Source organism: Hyla sarda, chromosome 7 (assembly GCF_029499605.1).
Source record: "Hyla sarda isolate aHylSar1 chromosome 7, aHylSar1.hap1, whole genome shotgun sequence".
Classification (NCBI taxonomy): Eukaryota; Metazoa; Chordata; class Amphibia; order Anura; family Hylidae; genus Hyla; species Hyla sarda.
Genome location: NC_079195.1, coordinates 233,804,642 through 233,821,843, shown reverse-complemented (window position 1 = coordinate 233,821,843; position 17,202 = coordinate 233,804,642). Strand labels below are relative to the sequence as shown.

At 41.5% G+C, this 17,202-nt stretch overlaps 1 protein-coding gene across 2 annotated transcripts in view; it reads right to left on the bottom strand.

The window, feature by feature from the left end:
- Positions 1 to 6,066: 6,066 nt before the first annotated feature.
- The window catches only part of PTCH2 (patched 2), a 73,557-nt gene continuing 62,421 nt past the window's right edge, over positions 6,067 to 17,202 (bottom strand). For both annotated transcript variants that reach the window (XM_056533116.1, XM_056533115.1), the window contains exons 21-24: positions 15,952 to 16,051; positions 15,481 to 15,756; positions 14,835 to 15,317; positions 6,067 to 7,476 (exon numbers count right to left, since the gene is read on the bottom strand). In XM_056533116.1, coding sequence (XP_056389091.1) covers positions 14,835 to 15,317; positions 15,481 to 15,756; positions 15,952 to 16,051 — 859 coding nt within the window. In that variant the 3' untranslated portion in view covers positions 6,067 to 7,476. The remainder of the gene's footprint in view (positions 7,477 to 14,834; positions 15,318 to 15,480; positions 15,757 to 15,951; positions 16,052 to 17,202) is intronic.

Genomic DNA, 17,202 nt, shown 5'->3' with positions numbered 1-17,202 from the left:
TTCTTGTATATAGGAGCAGTATTATAGTAGATATATTCTTGTATATAGGAGCAGTATTATAGTAGTTATATTCCTGTATATAGGAGCAGTATTATAGTAGTTATATTCTTGTATATAGGAGACAGTATTATAGTAGTTATATTCCTGTATATAGGAGCAGTATTATAGTAGTTATATTCTTGTATATAGGAGCAGTATTATAGTAGTTATATTCTTGTATATAGGGGCAGTATTATAGTAGTTATATTCTTGTATATAGGAGCAGTATTATAGTAGTTATATTCTTGTATATAGGAGCAGTATTATAGTAATTATATTCTTGTATATAGGAGCAGTATTATAGTAGTTATATTCTTGTATATAGGAGCAGTATTATAGTAGTTATATTCTTGTATATAGGAGCAGTATTATAGTAGTTATATTCTTGTATATAGGAGGCAGTATTATAGTAGTTATATTCTTGTATATAGCAGGCAGTATTATAGTAGTTATATTCTTGTATATAGGGGCAGTATTATAGTAGATATATTCTTGTATATAGGAGCAGTATTATAGTAGTTATATTCCTGTATATAGGAGCAGTATTATAGTAGTTATATTCTTGTATATAGGAGACAGTATTATAGTAGTTATATTCCTGTATATAGGAGCAGTATTATAGTAGTTATATTCTTGTATATAGGAGCAGTATTATAGTAGTTATATTCTTGTATATAGGGGCAGTATTATAGTAGTTATATTCTTGTATATAGGAGCAGTATTATAGTAGTTATATTCTTGTATATAGGAGCAGTATTATAGTAATTATATTCTTGTATATAGGAGCAGTATTATAGTAGTTATATTCTTGTATATAGGAGCAGTATTATAGTAGTTATATTCTTGTATATAGGAGCAGTATTATAGTAGTTATATTCTTGTATATAGGAGGCAGTATTATAGTAGTTATATTCTTGTATATAGCAGGCAGTATTATAGTAGTTATATTCTTGTATATAGGGGCAGTATTATAGTAGTTATATTCTTGTATATAGGAGCAGTATTATAGTAGTTATATTCTTGTATATAGGAGCAGTATTATAGTAGTTATATTCTTGTATATAGGAGCAGTATTATAGTAGTTATATTCTTGTATATAGGAGCAGTATTATAGTAGTTATATTCTTGTATATAGGAGGCAGTATTATAGTAGTTATTTTCTTGTATATAGGAGGCAGTATTATAGTAGGTATATTCTTGTATATAGGAGCAGTATTATAGTAGTTATATTCTTGTATATAGGAGCAGTATTATAGTAGTTATATTCTTGTATATAGGAGGCAGTATTACAGTAGTTATATTCTTGTATATAGGAGCAGTATTATAGTAGTTATATTCTTGGATATAGGGGCAGTATTATAGTAGTTATATTCTTGTATATAGGAGCAGTATTATAGTAGTTATATTCTTGTATATAGGAGCAGTATTATAGTAGTTATATTCTTGTATATAGGAGCAGTATTATAGTAGTTATATTCTTGTATATAGGAGGCAGTATTACAGTAGTTATATTCTTGTATATAGGAGCAGTATTATAGTAGTTATATTCTTGGATATAGGGGCAGTATTATAGTAGTTATATTCTTGTATATAGGAGCAGTATTATAGTAGTTATATTCTTGTATATAGGAGCAGTATTATAGTAGTTATATTCTTGTATATAGGAGCAGTATTATAGTAGTTATATTCTTGTATATAGGAGCAGTATTATAGTAGTTATATTCTTGTATATAGGAGGCAGTATTACAGTAGTTATATTCTTGTATATAGGAGCAGTATTATAGTAGTTATATTCTTGGATATAGGGGCAGTATTATAGTAGTTATATTCTTGTATATAGGAGCAGTATTATAGTAGTTATATTCTTGTATATAGGAGCAGTATTATAGTAGTTATATTCTTGTATATAGGAGCAGTATTATAGTAGTTATATTCTTGTATATAGGAGGCAGTATTACAGTAGTTATATTCTTGTATATAGGAGCAGTATTATAGTAGTTATATTCTTGGATATAGGGGCAGTATTATAGTAGTTATATTCTTGTATATAGGAGCAGTATTATAGTAGTTATATTCTTGTATATAGGAGCAGTATTATAGTAGTTATATTCTTGTATATAGGAGCAGTATTATAGTAGTTATATTCTTGTATATAGGAGGCAGTATTATAGTAGTTATATTCTTATATATAGGAGCAGTATTATAGTAGTTATATTCTTGTATATAGGGGCAGTATTATAGTAGTTATAGTCTTGTATATAGGGGCAGTATTATAGTAGTTATATTCTTGTATATAGGAGCAGTATTATAGTAGTTATATTCTTGTATATAGGAGCAGTATTATAGTACCGTATATATACTCGAGTATAAGCCGAGTTTAGTACCGTATATATACTCGAGTATAAGCCGAGTTTTTCAGCACGATTTTTCGTGCTGAAAACACCCCCCTCGGCTTATACTCGAGTGAACTCCCCCACCCGCAGTGGTCTTCAACCTGCGGACCTCCAGAGGTTTCAAAACTACAACTCCCAGCAAGCCCGGGCAGCCATCGGCTGTCCGGGCTTGCTGGGAGTTGTAGTTTTGAAACCTCCGGAGGTCCGCAGGTTGAAGACCACTGCGGCCTTCAACATCATCCAGCCCCCTCTCACCCCCTTTAGTTCTGAGTACTCACCTCCGCTCGGCGCTGGTCCGGTCCTGCAGGACTGTCCGGTGAGGAGGTGGTCCGGTGGGATAGTGGTTCCGGGCTGCTATCTTCACCGGGGAGGCCTCTTCTAAGCGCTTCGGGCCCGGCCTCAGAATAGTCACGTTGCCGTGACAACGACGCAGAGGTGCGTCATTGTCAAGGCAACGCATCTATTCCGGGCCGGAAGCGCGGAGAAGAGGCGCCCCCGGTGAAGATAGCAGCCCGGACCACCTCCTCACCGGACCACCTCCTCTCCGGACAGCCCTGCAGGACCGGACCAGCGCCGAGCGGAGGTGAGTACTCAGAACTAAAGGGGGTGAGAGGGTGGCTGGATGATGTTGAAGGCCGCAGTGGTCTTCAACCTGCGGACCTCCGGAGGTTTCAAAACTACAACTCCCAGCAAGCCCGGACAGCCGATGGCTGCCCGGGCTTGCTGGGAGTTGTAGTTTTGAAACCTCTGGAGGTCCGCAGGTTGAAGACCACTGAGGGCGAATGATGAGAAGAGGATGATGAAGGGGGGGTGTGGGGATGATGAAGGGGGGTGGGGATGATTACAAGGGGATGATGAAGGGGGGATGTGTGGGATGATAAGGGGATGATGAAGGGGGGATGTGCGGGATGATAAGGGGATGATGAAGGGGGGATGTGTGGGATGATAAGGGGATGATGAAGGGGGGATGTGCGGGATGATAAGGGGATGATGAAGGGGGGATGTGTGGGATGATGACAAGGGGATGATGAAGGGGGATGTGTGGGATGATAAGGGGATGATGAAGGGGGGATGTGTGGGATGATGACAAGGGGATGATGATGAGGATGTTAATGACGGGTCTGGATGATGACAGGGGGGGATGAGGTATTTCCCACCCTAGGCTTATACTCGAGTCAATAACTTTTCCTGGGATTTTGGGTTGAAATTAGGGGTCTCGGCTTATACTCGGGTCGGCTTATACTCGAGTATATACGGTAGTTATATTCTTGTATAGAGGAGCGGTATTATAGTAGTTATATTCTTGTATAGAGGAGCGGTATTATAGTAGTTATATTCTTGTATAGAGGAGCGGTATTATAGTAGTTATATTCTTGTATATAGGAGCAGTATTATAGTAGTTATATTCTTGTATATAGGAGCAGTATTATAGTAGTTATATTCTTGTATATAGGAGCAGTATTATAGTAGTTATGTTCTTGTATATAGGAGCAGTATTATAGTAGTTATATTCTTGTATATAGGGGGCAGTATTATAGTAGTTATATTCTTGTATATAGGAGCAGTATTATAGTAGATATATTCCTGTATATAGGAGCAGTATTATAGTAGTTATATTCTTGTATATAGGAGCAGTATTATAGTAGTTATACTCTTGTATATAGGAGCAGTATTATAGTAGTTATATTCTTGTATATAGGAGCAGTATTATAGTAGTTATATTCTTGTATATAGGAGCAGTATTATAGTAGTTATATTCTTGTATATAGGAGCAGTATTATAGTAGTTATATTCTTGTATATAGGAGCAGTATTATAGTAGTTATATTCTTGTATATTGGAGCAGCATTATAGTAGTTATATTCTTGTATATAGGAGCAGCATTATAGTAGTTATATTCTTGTATATAGGAGCCGTATTATAGTAGTTATATTGTTGTATATAGGAGCAGTATTATAGTAGATATATTCTTGTATATAGGGGACAGTATTATAGTAGTTATATTCTTGTATATAGGAGCAGTATTATAGTAGTTATATTCTTGTATATAGGAGCAGCATTATAGTAGTTATATTCTTGTATATAGGAGTAGTATTATAGTAATTATATTCTTGTATATAGGAGCAGTATTATAGTAGTTATATTCTTGTATATAGGAGCAGTATTATAGTAATTATATTCTTGTATATAGGAGCAGTATTATAGTAGTTATATTCTTGTATATAGGAGCAGTATTATAGTAGTTATATTCTTGTATATAGGAGCAGTATTATAGGAGTTATATTCTTGTATATAGGAGCAGTATTATAGTAGTTATATTCTTGTATATAGGAGCAGTATTATAGTAGTTATATTATTGTATATAGGAGGCAGTATTATAGTAGGTATATTCTTGTATATAGGAGCAGTATTATAGTAGTTATATTCTTGTATATAGAAGCAGTATTATAGTAGTTATATTCTTGTATATAGGAGCAGTATTATAGTAGTTATATTCTTGTATATAGGAGGCAGTATTATAGTAGTTATATTCTTGTATATAGGAGCAGTATTATAGTAGTTATATTCTTGTATATAGGAGCAGTATTTTAGTAGTTATATTCTTGGATATAGGAGGCAGTATTATAGTAGTTATATTCTTGGATATAGGAGCAGTATTATAGTAGTTATATTCTTGTATATAGGAGTAGTATTATAGTAATGATATTCTTGTATATAGGAGCAGTATTATAGTAGTTATATTCTTGTATATAGGAGCAGTATTATAATAGTTATATTCTTGTATATAGGAGCAGTATTATAGTAGTTATATTCTTGTATATAGGGGGCAGTATTATAGTAGTTATATTCTTGTATATAGGAGCAGTATTATAGTAGTTATATTCTTGTATATAGGAGTAGTATTATAGTAGTTATATTCTTGTATATAGGAGTAGTATTATAGTAATTATATTCTTGTATATAGGAGCAGTATTATAGTAGTTATATTCTTGTATATTGGAGCAGTATTATAGTAGTTATATTCTTGTATATTGGAGCAGTATTATAGTAGTTATATTCTTGTATATAGGAGCAGTATTATAGTAGTTATATTCTTGTATATTGGAGCAGTATTATAGTAGTTATATTCTTGTATATTGGAGCAGTATTATAGTAGTTATATTCTTGTATATAGGAGCAGTATTATAGTAGTTATATTCTTGTATATAGGAGGCAGTATTATAGTAGTTATATTCTTGTATATAGGAGCAGTATTATAGTAGTTATATTCCTGTATATAGGAGCAGTATTATAGTAGTTATATTCTTGTATATAGGAGCAGTATTATAGTAGTTATATTCTTGTATATAGGAGCAGTATTATAGTAATTATATTCTTGTATATAGGAGCAGTATTATAGTAGTTATATTCTTGTATATAGGAGGCAGTATCATATATATATATATATATATATATATATATATATATATATATATATATATGGGGTGGACTCACTTATGGCATATACTGTATAACTACTATAATTCTGCTCACTATGGATAATCATTTAATCTGCACAATTCACAAACGACACAAAGAAATAAAGACTCAGGAGCCGGAGATTATAATCATATATAATATATATTTTACTCTTTAAAAATAGACTTCGGTCGGCGGCTACGACTTCTGTACAATCTACAAAAATAAACCTTTGTTTCCATTTAATATAAATAATTTAGATTTGGCGCAGTGACACCTTGTACTGAGCTTCAGTCCACAGAACAGACACAAACACTTAGACCCTACTTGTCGCTGCTGCAGGGGGCGGCAGCGAGGCGAGGGTTAATACTTATATATATATATTTGTTAGAGAAGCTGCCGTTCACATCTTATATACACCACGCTAATAATAACAATAATAATTATTATATTAATTAACAAACACCAGAATACTAGCGCGGTCCCTGAAGCGGGACCAATATATCGATGTCCTATAAAGGACAGGCCATATATATAGATATATATATATATATAGAATCCTATATCTTTATATAGAACAGTGTTTCCCAATCAGTGTGCCTCCAGCTGTTGCAAGACTACATCTCCCAAACATGCCCGGACAGCCTTTGGCTGTCCGGGCATGCTGGGAGATGTAGTTTTGCAACAGCTGGAGGCACACTGGTTGGGAAACACTGATATAGAGACATTTATATCAGTTCTATTATTCACAGCAAAGACAAAGTGGGGATTAACCACTTCAGTGCTGGACAACATTCTGGCAGTGACGGTTAATGCAGAGGTCCATTAGTCGTGTAGTAAGAGAGAGTTTGCAGTGCTACGAGTTTGGGGGTCGGGGTGGGGGTAGAAGAGCTCTAGGTCTGGACATTGTTGGAGGTAGGGGGGGGGGGGGTCACATGATGCTGATCCAGAGGGGGCGTCCATTGGGGTAGAAATGAAGCCCACTGGGAGGCACAGTTGGGGCGTGAGGCAGGTTGTACCTCCCACCGATCCCGGCTCCCTATAGAGGTAATACGCTTTAAAGCTCCGAAATATTTTCATTCACCTCTGATACATTGTAACCAAGAAGGACACAATGTATCAGTGCGGGGAGAATTGCATAGATGCAGGATGATACAATGTATCCAAAGATCCTGATACAAAGTAGCGACATCGCAGCATTCACAGCAGTCGCTCGGGGAAGGAAAGTGCCTTGTTTTCTTGTTTATTTTTTCTTTGTTTTTTTGTTTGTTTTTTCTTGTAACATTTTCTCCCAATTTCCCGAAGTGAAAACGGCAACAAGACTCCAGCAACAGAGGAGTTAAAAGATAGCAGCAAAACTGGGGGGGGGTTCTGATTGGGAGGAGACATAGAAGGGGGTAGATGGGGGAGGGGGTAAGGTTTCGGGTCTCCCCCCCCCTCCCTACAGTACGTTATCAGCTTATTAAATAGAGGTTTCCGTATTACGGTCGCAGTCTCTAATACTTGTAGATTTCATCGTATTATATTATTAGTATCTCGGCTTCTGTACAATGATGCGGTGACCCGGAGATCATGGCAGACGATCCCTGGAAAAGAAAAACAAAGGGTTAAAATCGTGTGACGCGCAGGAGGCCACAGAGTCCCAGTACAGCTTTCCCGACACTACAACTCCCATCATGCCCCGATGGTGTGCAGATGTCAGGGAATGAAGGTTTTGTAGTCAGAGCACGATGGGAGTTGTAGTTTTGTAATAGATAAGAAGCCACAAAATTTACTTTACGTTATACAAGACGACAGAAATATTATTATTAATGAATTTATGGATAAACAGTAACATAATACAGCGTCTCAACCACTAGATGGCAGCACTCCTCCTCCTGCCATATACTGATCTAGTGTACAGATGTGCTCTCCTCCTCCTGCCATATACTGACCTAGTGTACAGATGTGCTCTCCTCCTGCTATATACTGATCTAGTGTACAGATGTGCTCTCCTCCTGCTATATACTGATCTAGTGTACAGATGTGCTCTCCTCCTCCTGCTATATACTGATCTAGTGTACAGATGTTCTCTCCTCCTCCTGCCATATACTGATCTAGTGTACAGATGTGCTCTCCTCCTGCTATATACTGATCTAGTGTACAGATGTGCTCTCCTCCTCCTGCCATATACTGATCTAGTGTACAGATGTGCTCTCCTCCTGCTATATACTGATCTAGTGTACAGATGTGCTCTCCTCCTGCTATATACTGATCTAGTGTACAGATGTGCTCTCCTCCTCCTGCCATATACTGATCTAGTGTACAGATGTGCTCTCCTCCTGCCATATACTGATCTAGTGTACAGATGTGCTCTCCTCCTCCTGCTATATACTGATCTAGTCTACAGATGTGCTCTCCTCCTGCTATATACTGATCTAGTGTACAGATGTGCTCTCCTCCTCCTCCTGCTATATACTGACCTAGTGTACAGATGTGCTCTCCTCCTCCTGCTATATACTGATCTAGTGTACAGATGTGCTCTCCTCCTCCTCCTGCTATATACTGACCTAGTGTACAGATGTGCTCTCCTCCTCCTGCTATATACTGATCTAGTGTACAGATGTGCTCTCCTCCTCCTCCTGCTATATACTGACCTAGTGTACAGATGTGCTCTCCTCCTCCTCCTGCCATATACTGATCTAGTGTACAGATGTGCTCTCCTCCTCCTGCTATATACTGATCTAGTGTACAGATGTGCTCTCCTCCTCCTGCCATATACTGATCTACTCTACAGAAGTGCTCTCCTCCTCCTCCTGCTATATACTGATCTAGTGTACAGATGTGCTCTCCTCCTCCTGCTATATACTGATCTAGTCTACAGATGTGCTCTTCTTGTCCTGCCATATACTGATCTATTCTACAGATGTGCTCTCCTCCTCCTCCTGCTATATACTGATCTAGTGTAAATATGTGCTCTCCTACTCCTGCTATATACTGACCTAGTGTACAGATGTGCTCTCCTCCTCCTGCTATATACTGATATAGTGTACAGATGTGCTCTCCTCCTCCTGCTATATACTAATCTAGTGTACAGATGTGCTCTCCTCCTCCTGCTATATACTAATCTAGTTTACAGATGTGCTCTCCTCCTGCCATATACTGATCTAGTGTACAGATGTGCTCTCCTCCTGCTATATACTGATCTAGTGTACAGATGTGCTCTCCTCCTCCTCCTGCTATATACTGATCTAGTGTACAGATGTGCTCTCCTCCTCCTGCAATATACTGATCTAGTGTACAGATGTGCTCTCCTCCTCCTGCTATATACTGATCTAGTGTACAGATGTGCTCTCTTCCTCCTGCTATATACTGATCTAGTGTACAGATGTACTCTCCTCCTCCTGCTATATACTGATCTAGTGTACAGATGTTCTCTCCTCCTCCTGCTATATACTGACCTAGTGTACAGATGTGCTCTCCTCCTGCCATATACTGATCTAGTGTACAGATGTGCTCTCCTCCTCCTGCAATATACTGATCTAGTGTACAGATGTGCTCTCCTCCTCCTGCCATATACTGATCTAGTGTACAGATGTGCCCTCCTCCTGCCATATACTGATCTAGTGTACAGATGTGCTCTCCTCCTGCTATATACTGATCTAGTGTACAGATGTGCTCTCCTCCTCCTCCTGCTATATACTGATCTTGTGTACAGATGTGCTCTCCTCCTCCTGCAATATACTGATCTAGTGTACAGATGTGCTCTCCTCCTCCTGCTATATACTGATCTAGTGTACAGATGTTCTCTCCTCCTGCCATATACTGATCTAGTGTACAGATGTGCTCTCCTCCTCCTGCTATATACTGATATAGTGTACAGATGTGCTCTCCTCCTGCTATATACTGACCTAGTGTACAGATGTGCTCTCCTCCTGCCATATACTGATCTAGTGTACAGATGTGCTCTCCTCCTCCTGCTATATACTGATATAGTGTACAGATGTGCTCTCCTCCTCCTGCCATATACTGATCTAGTGTACAGATGTGCTCTCCTCCTCCTGCAATATACTGATCTAGTGTACAGATGTGCTCTCCTCCTCCTGCTATATACTGATCTAGTGTACAGATGTGCTCTCCTCCTCCTGCTATATACTGATCTAGTGTACAGATGTGCTCTCCTCCTCCTCCTGCTATATACTGATCTAGTGTACAGATGTGCTCTCCTCCTCCTGCAATATACTGATCTAGTGTACAGATGTGCTCTCCTCCTCCTGCTATATACTGATCTAGTGTACAGATGTGCTCTCTTCCTCCTGCTATATACTGATCTAGTGTACAGATGTACTCTCCTCCTCCTGCTATATACTGATCTAGTGTACAGATGTTCTCTCCTCCTCCTGCTATATACTGACCTAGTGTACAGATGTCCTCTCCTCCTGCCATATACTGATCTAGTGTACAGATGTGCTCTCCTCCTCCTGCAATATACTGATCTAGTGTACAGATGTGCTCTCCTCCTCCTGCCATATACTGATCTAGTGTACAGATGTGCCCTCCTCCTGCCATATACTGATCTAGTGTACAGATGTGCTCTCCTCCTGCTATATACTGATCTAGTGTACAGATGTGCTCTCCTCCTCCTCCTGCTATATACTGATCTAGTGTACAGATGTGCTCTCCTCCTCCTGCAATATACTGATCTAGTGTACAGATGTGCTCTCCTCCTCCTGCTATATACTGATCTAGTGTACAGATGTTCTCTCCTCCTCCTGCTATATACTGACCTAGTGTACAGATGTGCTCTCCTCCTGCCATATACTGATCTAGTGTACAGATGTGCTCTCCTCCTCCTGCTATATACTGATATAGTGTACAGATGTGCTCTCCTCCTCCTGCCATATACTGATCTAGTGTACAGATGTGCTCTCCTCCTCCTGCAATATACTGATCTAGTGTACAGATGTGCTCTCCTCCTCCTGCTATATACTGATCTAGTGTACAGATGTGCTCTCCTCCTCCTGCTATATACTGATCTAGTGTACAGATGTGCTCTCCTCCTCCTGCCATATACTGATCTAGTGTACAGATGTGCTCTCCTCCTCCTGCTATATACTGATATAGTGTACAGATGTGCACTCCTCCTGCTATATACTGATCTAGTGTACAGATGTGCTCTCCTCCTCCTACTATATACTGATCTAGTGTACAGATGTGCTCTCCTCCTGCTATATACTGATCTAGTGTACAGATGTGCTCTCCTCCTCCTGCTATATACTGATCTAGTGTACAGATGTGCTCTCCTCCTCCTGCTATATACTGACCTAGTGTACAGATGTGCTCTCCTCCTCCTGCCATATACTGATCTACTCTACAGATGTGCTCTCCTCCTCCTCCTGCTATATACTGATCTAGTGTACAGATGTGCTCTCCTCCTCCTGCTATATACTGACCTAGATGTGCTCTCCTCCTCCTGCAATATACTGATCTAGTGTACAGATGTGCTCTCCTCCTCCTGCTACATACTGATCTAGTGTACAGATGTGCTCTCCTCCTCCTGCTATATACTGATCTAGTGTACAGATGTGCTCTCCTCCTCCTGCCATATACTGATCTAGTGTACAGATGTGCTCTCCTCCTCCTGCAATATACTGATCTAGTGTACAGATGTGCACTCCTCCTGCTATATACTGATCTAGTGTACAGATGTGCTCTCCTCCTCCTACTATATACTGATCTAGTGTACAGATGTGCTCTCCTCCTGCTATATACTGATCTAGTGTACAGATGTACTCTCCTCCTCCTGCTATATACTGATCTAGTGTACAGATGTGCTCTCCTCCTCCTGCTATATACTGATCTAGTGTACAGATGTGCTCTCCTCCTCCTGCTATATACTGATCTAGTGTACAGATGTGCTCTCCTCCTCCTGCCATATACTGATCTAGTGTACAGATGTGCTCTCCTCCTCCTGCAATATACTGATCTAGTGTACAGATGTGCACTCCTCCTGCTATATACTGATCTAGTGTACAGATGTGCTCTCCTCCTGCTATATACTGATCTAGTGTACAGATGTGCTCTCCTCCTGCTATATACTGATCTAGTGTACAGATGTGCTCTCCTCCTCCTGCTATATACTGATCTAGTGTACAGATGTGCTCTCCTCCTCCTGCTATTTACTGACCTAGTGTACAGATGTGCTCTCCTCCTCCTGCCATATACTGATCTACTCTACAGATGTGCTCTCCTCCTCCTCCTGCTATATACTGATCTAGTGTACAGATGTGCTCTCCTCCTCCTGCTATATACTGACCTAGTGTACAGATGTGCTCTCCTCCTCCTGCTATATACTGACCTAGTGTACAGATGTGCTCTCCTCCTCCTGCTATATACTGACCTAGTGTACAGATGTGCTCTCCTCCTCCTGCTATATACTGACCTAGTGTACAGATGTGCTCTTCTGCTATATACTGACCTAGTGTACAGATGTGCTCTCCTCCTCCTGCTATATACTTATGTAGTGTACAGATGTGCTCTCCTCCTCCTCCTCCTGCTATATACTGACCTAGTGTACGGATGTGCTCTCCTGCTATATACTGATCTAGTCTACAGATGTGCTCTCCTCCTCCAGCTATATACTGATCTAGTGTACATATGTGCACTCCTCCTGCTATATACTGATCTAGTGTACAGATGTGCTCTCCTCCTCCTGCCATATACTGATCTAGTGTACAGATGTGCTCTCCTCCTCCTGCTATATACTGATCTAGTGTACAGATGTGCTCTCCTCCTCCTACTATATACTGATCTAGTGTACAGATGTGCTCTCCTCCTGCTATATACTGATCTAGTGTACAGATGTGCTCTCCTCCTCCTGCTATATACTGATCTAGTGTACAGATGTGCTCTCCTCCTCCTGCTATATACTGACCTAGTGTACAGATGTGCTCTCCTCCTCCTGCCATATACTGATCTACTCTACAGATGTGCTCTCCTCCTCCTCCTGCTATATACTGATCTAGTGTACAGATGTGCTCTCCTCCTCCTGCTATATACTGACCTAGTGTACAGATGTGCTCTCCTCCTCCTGCAATATACTGATCTAGTGTACAGATGTGCTCTCCTCCTCCTGCTATATACTGATCTAGTGTACAGATGTGCTCTCCTCCTCCTGCTATATACTGATCTAGTGTACAGATGTGCTCTCCTCCTCCTGCCATATACTGATCTAGTGTACAGATGTGCTCTCCTCCTCCTGCAATATACTGATCTAGTGTACAGATGTGCACTCCTCCTGCTATATACTGATCTAGTGTACAGATGTGCTCTCCTCCTCCTACTATATACTGATCTAGTGTACAGATGTGCTCTCCTCCTGCTATATACTGATCTAGTGTACAGATGTGCTCTCCTCCTCCTGCTATATACTGATCTAGTGTACAGATGTGCTCTCCTCCTCCTGCTATATACTGATCTAGTGTACAGATGTGCTCTCCTCCTCCTGCTATATACTGATCTAGTGTACAGATGTGCTCTCCTCCTCCTGCCATATACTGATCTAGTGTACAGATGTGCTCTCCTCCTCCTGCAATATACTGATCTAGTGTACAGATGTGCACTCCTCCTGCTATATACTGATCTAGTGTACAGATGTGCTCTCCTCCTGCTATATACTGATCTAGTGTACAGATGTGCTCTCCTCCTGCTATATACTGATCTAGTGTACAGATGTGCTCTCCTCCTCCTGCTATTTACTGACCTAGTGTACAGATGTGCTCTCCTCCTCCTGCCATATACTGATCTACTCTACAGATGTGCTCTCCTCCTCCTCCTGCTATATACTGATCTAGTGTACAGATGTGCTCTCCTCCTCCTGCTATATACTGACCTAGTGTACAGATGTGCTCTCCTCCTCCTGCTATATACTGACCTAGTGTACAGATGTGCTCTCCTCCTCCTGCTATATACTGACCTAGTGTACAGATGTGCTCTCCTCCTCCTGCTATATACTTATGTAGTGTACAGATGTGCTCTCCTCCTCCTCCTCCTGCTATATACTGACCTAGTGTACGGATGTGCTCTCCTGCTATATACTGATCTAGTCTACAGATGTGCTCTCCTCCTCCAGCTATATACTGATCTAGTGTACATATGTGCACTCCTCCTGCTATATACTGATCTAGTGTACAGATGTGCTCTCCTCCTCCTGCTATATACTGATCTAGTGTACAGATGTGCTCTCCTCCTCCTGCTATATACTGATCTAGTGTACAGATGTGCTCTCCTCCTCCTACTATATACTGATCTAGTGTACAGATGTGCTCTCCTCCTCCTCCTGATATATACTGATCTAGTGTACAGATGTGCTCTCCTCCTCCTCCTGATATATACTGACCTAGTGGACAGATGTGCTCTCCTCCTCGTCCTGCTATATACTGACCTAGTGTACAGATGTGCTCTCCTGCTATATACTGACCTAGTGTACAGATGTGCTCTCCTGCTATATACTGATCTAGTGTACAGATGTGCTCTCCTCCTCCTGCTATATACTTATCTAGTGTACAGATGTGCTCTCCTCCTCCTCCTGCTATATACTGACCTAGTGTACAGATGTGCTCTCCTGCTATATACTGACCTAGTGTACAGATGTGCTCTCCTGCTATATACTTATCTAGTGTACAGATGTGCTCTCCTCCTGCTATATACTGATCTAGTGTACAGATGTGCTCTCCTCCTCCTGCTATATACTGACCTAATGTACAGATGTGCTCTCCTCCTCCTGCTATATACTGATCTAGTGTACAGATGTGCTCTCCTCCTCCTGCTATATACTGATCTAGTGTACAGATGTGCTCTCCTCCTCCTGCTATATACTGATCTAGTCTACAGATGTGCTCTCCTCCTGCTATATACTGATCTAGTGTACAGATGTGCTCTCCTCCTCCTCCTGCTATATACTGACCTAGTGTACAGATGTTCTCTCTGCGCTTCGGTTCTGCTCCAGATCTTCCAGCTCGAACACCTCCGGGTGTGGGTTTTTACTCCTGGCCCATTTGGGCCTGTACTCTGTACAGTCCACATCATTGTCCTCGTAGCCCTCGTGGCTGTAAGTCCGCACGGCTCCTGGCAGGTTTGGATGTACGGCGACAGTCACTGAGGCTGTGGCGGTCACAGTGGTGATGGAGCCGCTGGGGCCCGTCATCTGTGTACAGTAGACTGGAGGAGTAGTTCTGTGGCCCTGAGGCCTACTACTGTACTGAGTCCTGGAGCTGGGGGGCTGCTTGGCCCACGCAGACCCCTGGTGAAACTTTCTCCAGTCTTTCGGCTCCTGAGAGTCCTTTGTATCTTGCCCGTTGTTCCTGTTTGGATCCTGGGCAGGCGCGGTCCTGTTGGTGCTGTCCTGAGGGGCTTCTCCTTGGCTTTCCCCCTTACAGGGCTTTACCAACTGCGATATAAAACAACACAGGTTTTAGTTCTACCACTTCATTAGGACCGAAAAAAAACATATATGTATATTCTACATAATTTTGCATGCAATAGTAATTCATCAGTCTGGCCACTAGGTGGTGCCGTTCCATTGCAGCCTTAGTTATATCTAGATAACTCACCATAATTTTGGGGTACGAGGGGCTCTTGCTGGCTTCTAGGAGGATGTGTGAATGTTTGGGTGGGATGATATACGGGCTTCGCTCATAGAGCTGCGGATCATCCTCCTCCATTCCTGAGGTGGCGGTGGTCTCGGAGTAATATTCTGAGGAGTCCTCGGGGTCACTGAAGCCCCCTCGTCCCGCGACTTTGCGCTGCATGTAGAAGGCGTGGTGATTGAGATGCGGCGGCTCCGGTGTGGGTGTCGGGAGGCAGTTACTGTTGTCTGCGGGAGTCACCTATGGATATGGTAAATATTGTTATGATATACAGCAGCAGTGTGCCTCCAGCTGTTGCTAAACTACAACTCCCAGCATGTACTTTGTGCAACAGCTGGAGGCATTCTGGTTGAGAAACACTAATATAAAGGTATATATGCCAGGATACGTATTCAATGTTGCACTTTTGGGCAACTTTCTGGTCATGTGACTTACCTCAGCCGGGGGTCCGATCAGGGACAGCAGCACCGGGAGCAGCACCAGGCCGTTCAGCAGCCCCAAGATGGTGAGAATTGTGAGCACAGCGAAGAAATACCTGCGGAGAAGAAGGAAGAGAGGGTCACACATAACCAATGAAAACATTGATATTTCTAAACTACTACTGGGAGTTGTAGTTTTACAACAGCTGGAGGCACCCTGGTTGGAAAACACTACTGTAGAGCCACAAGAAAGGGAATAGGGTGCATTGGTTGGATGCATTAACGGCTAAGAGGGCATGCTGGGAGTTGTAGTTTTGCAACAGTTTAAAATTAGGATGCATTAGTTTATTAGGATGCAATATTTTGTTTAACCACTTCAAAGCTGCAGAGGCAGAAAGAGGGCAAAAAATGCTAAGGCAGTGTTTCCTATCCAGGGTGCATGCAGCTGTTGCAAAACTACAAGTCCCAGCATGCCTGGACATTCTTAGGCCAGTGTTTCCCAACCAGGGTGCCTCCAGCTGTTGCAAAACTTCAACTTCCAGCATGGTAAAACAGCCAACAGACAGTGTTTCCCAACCAGTGTGCCTCCAGCTGTTGCAAAACTACAAGTCCCAGCATGCCTGGACATTCGTAGGCCAGTGTTTCCTATCCAGGGTGCCTCCAGCTGTTGCAAAACTTCAACTTCTAGCATGGTAAAACAGCCAACGGCCAGTGTTTCCTAACCAGTGTGCCTCCAGCTGTTGCAAAATTACAACTCCCAGCATGCCTGGACATTCTTAGGCCAGTGTTTACCAACCAGGGTGCCTCCAGCTGTTGCAAAACTACAAGTCCCAGCATGCCCGGGCAGCCGTTGGCTGTCCGGGCATGCTGGGACTTGTAGTTTTGCAACAGCCTGAGGCACCCTGGTTGGGAAACACTGCTGTAGAGCGACCTGTAGGGAACACTTCTGAACTACAACTCCTAGCAGCTCGCATTGGTCAGTAAATCCTGGCCATGATGGGGTTACACTGAGGTGCTTAGGCTATGTTCACATGGTGGAATAACGCACGTTCTGTTTAATGGGATTCCACTGTCCCGTTCACACAGCCGTGGAAATTCTGCCAAATTAAAAAAAAAAAACTTTCTTTAAATTTAGCACAATTGCGGGTGGAATCCCACAGAACTTAGCAGGGCTTTGAATTTTGTCAGAATTCAGTGTTTTGAGCGCACTGTGTGAACATAGCCTTAAAGGGCCAGTCCCGCTGATGTTAGATGTTTGCAGCTTCCC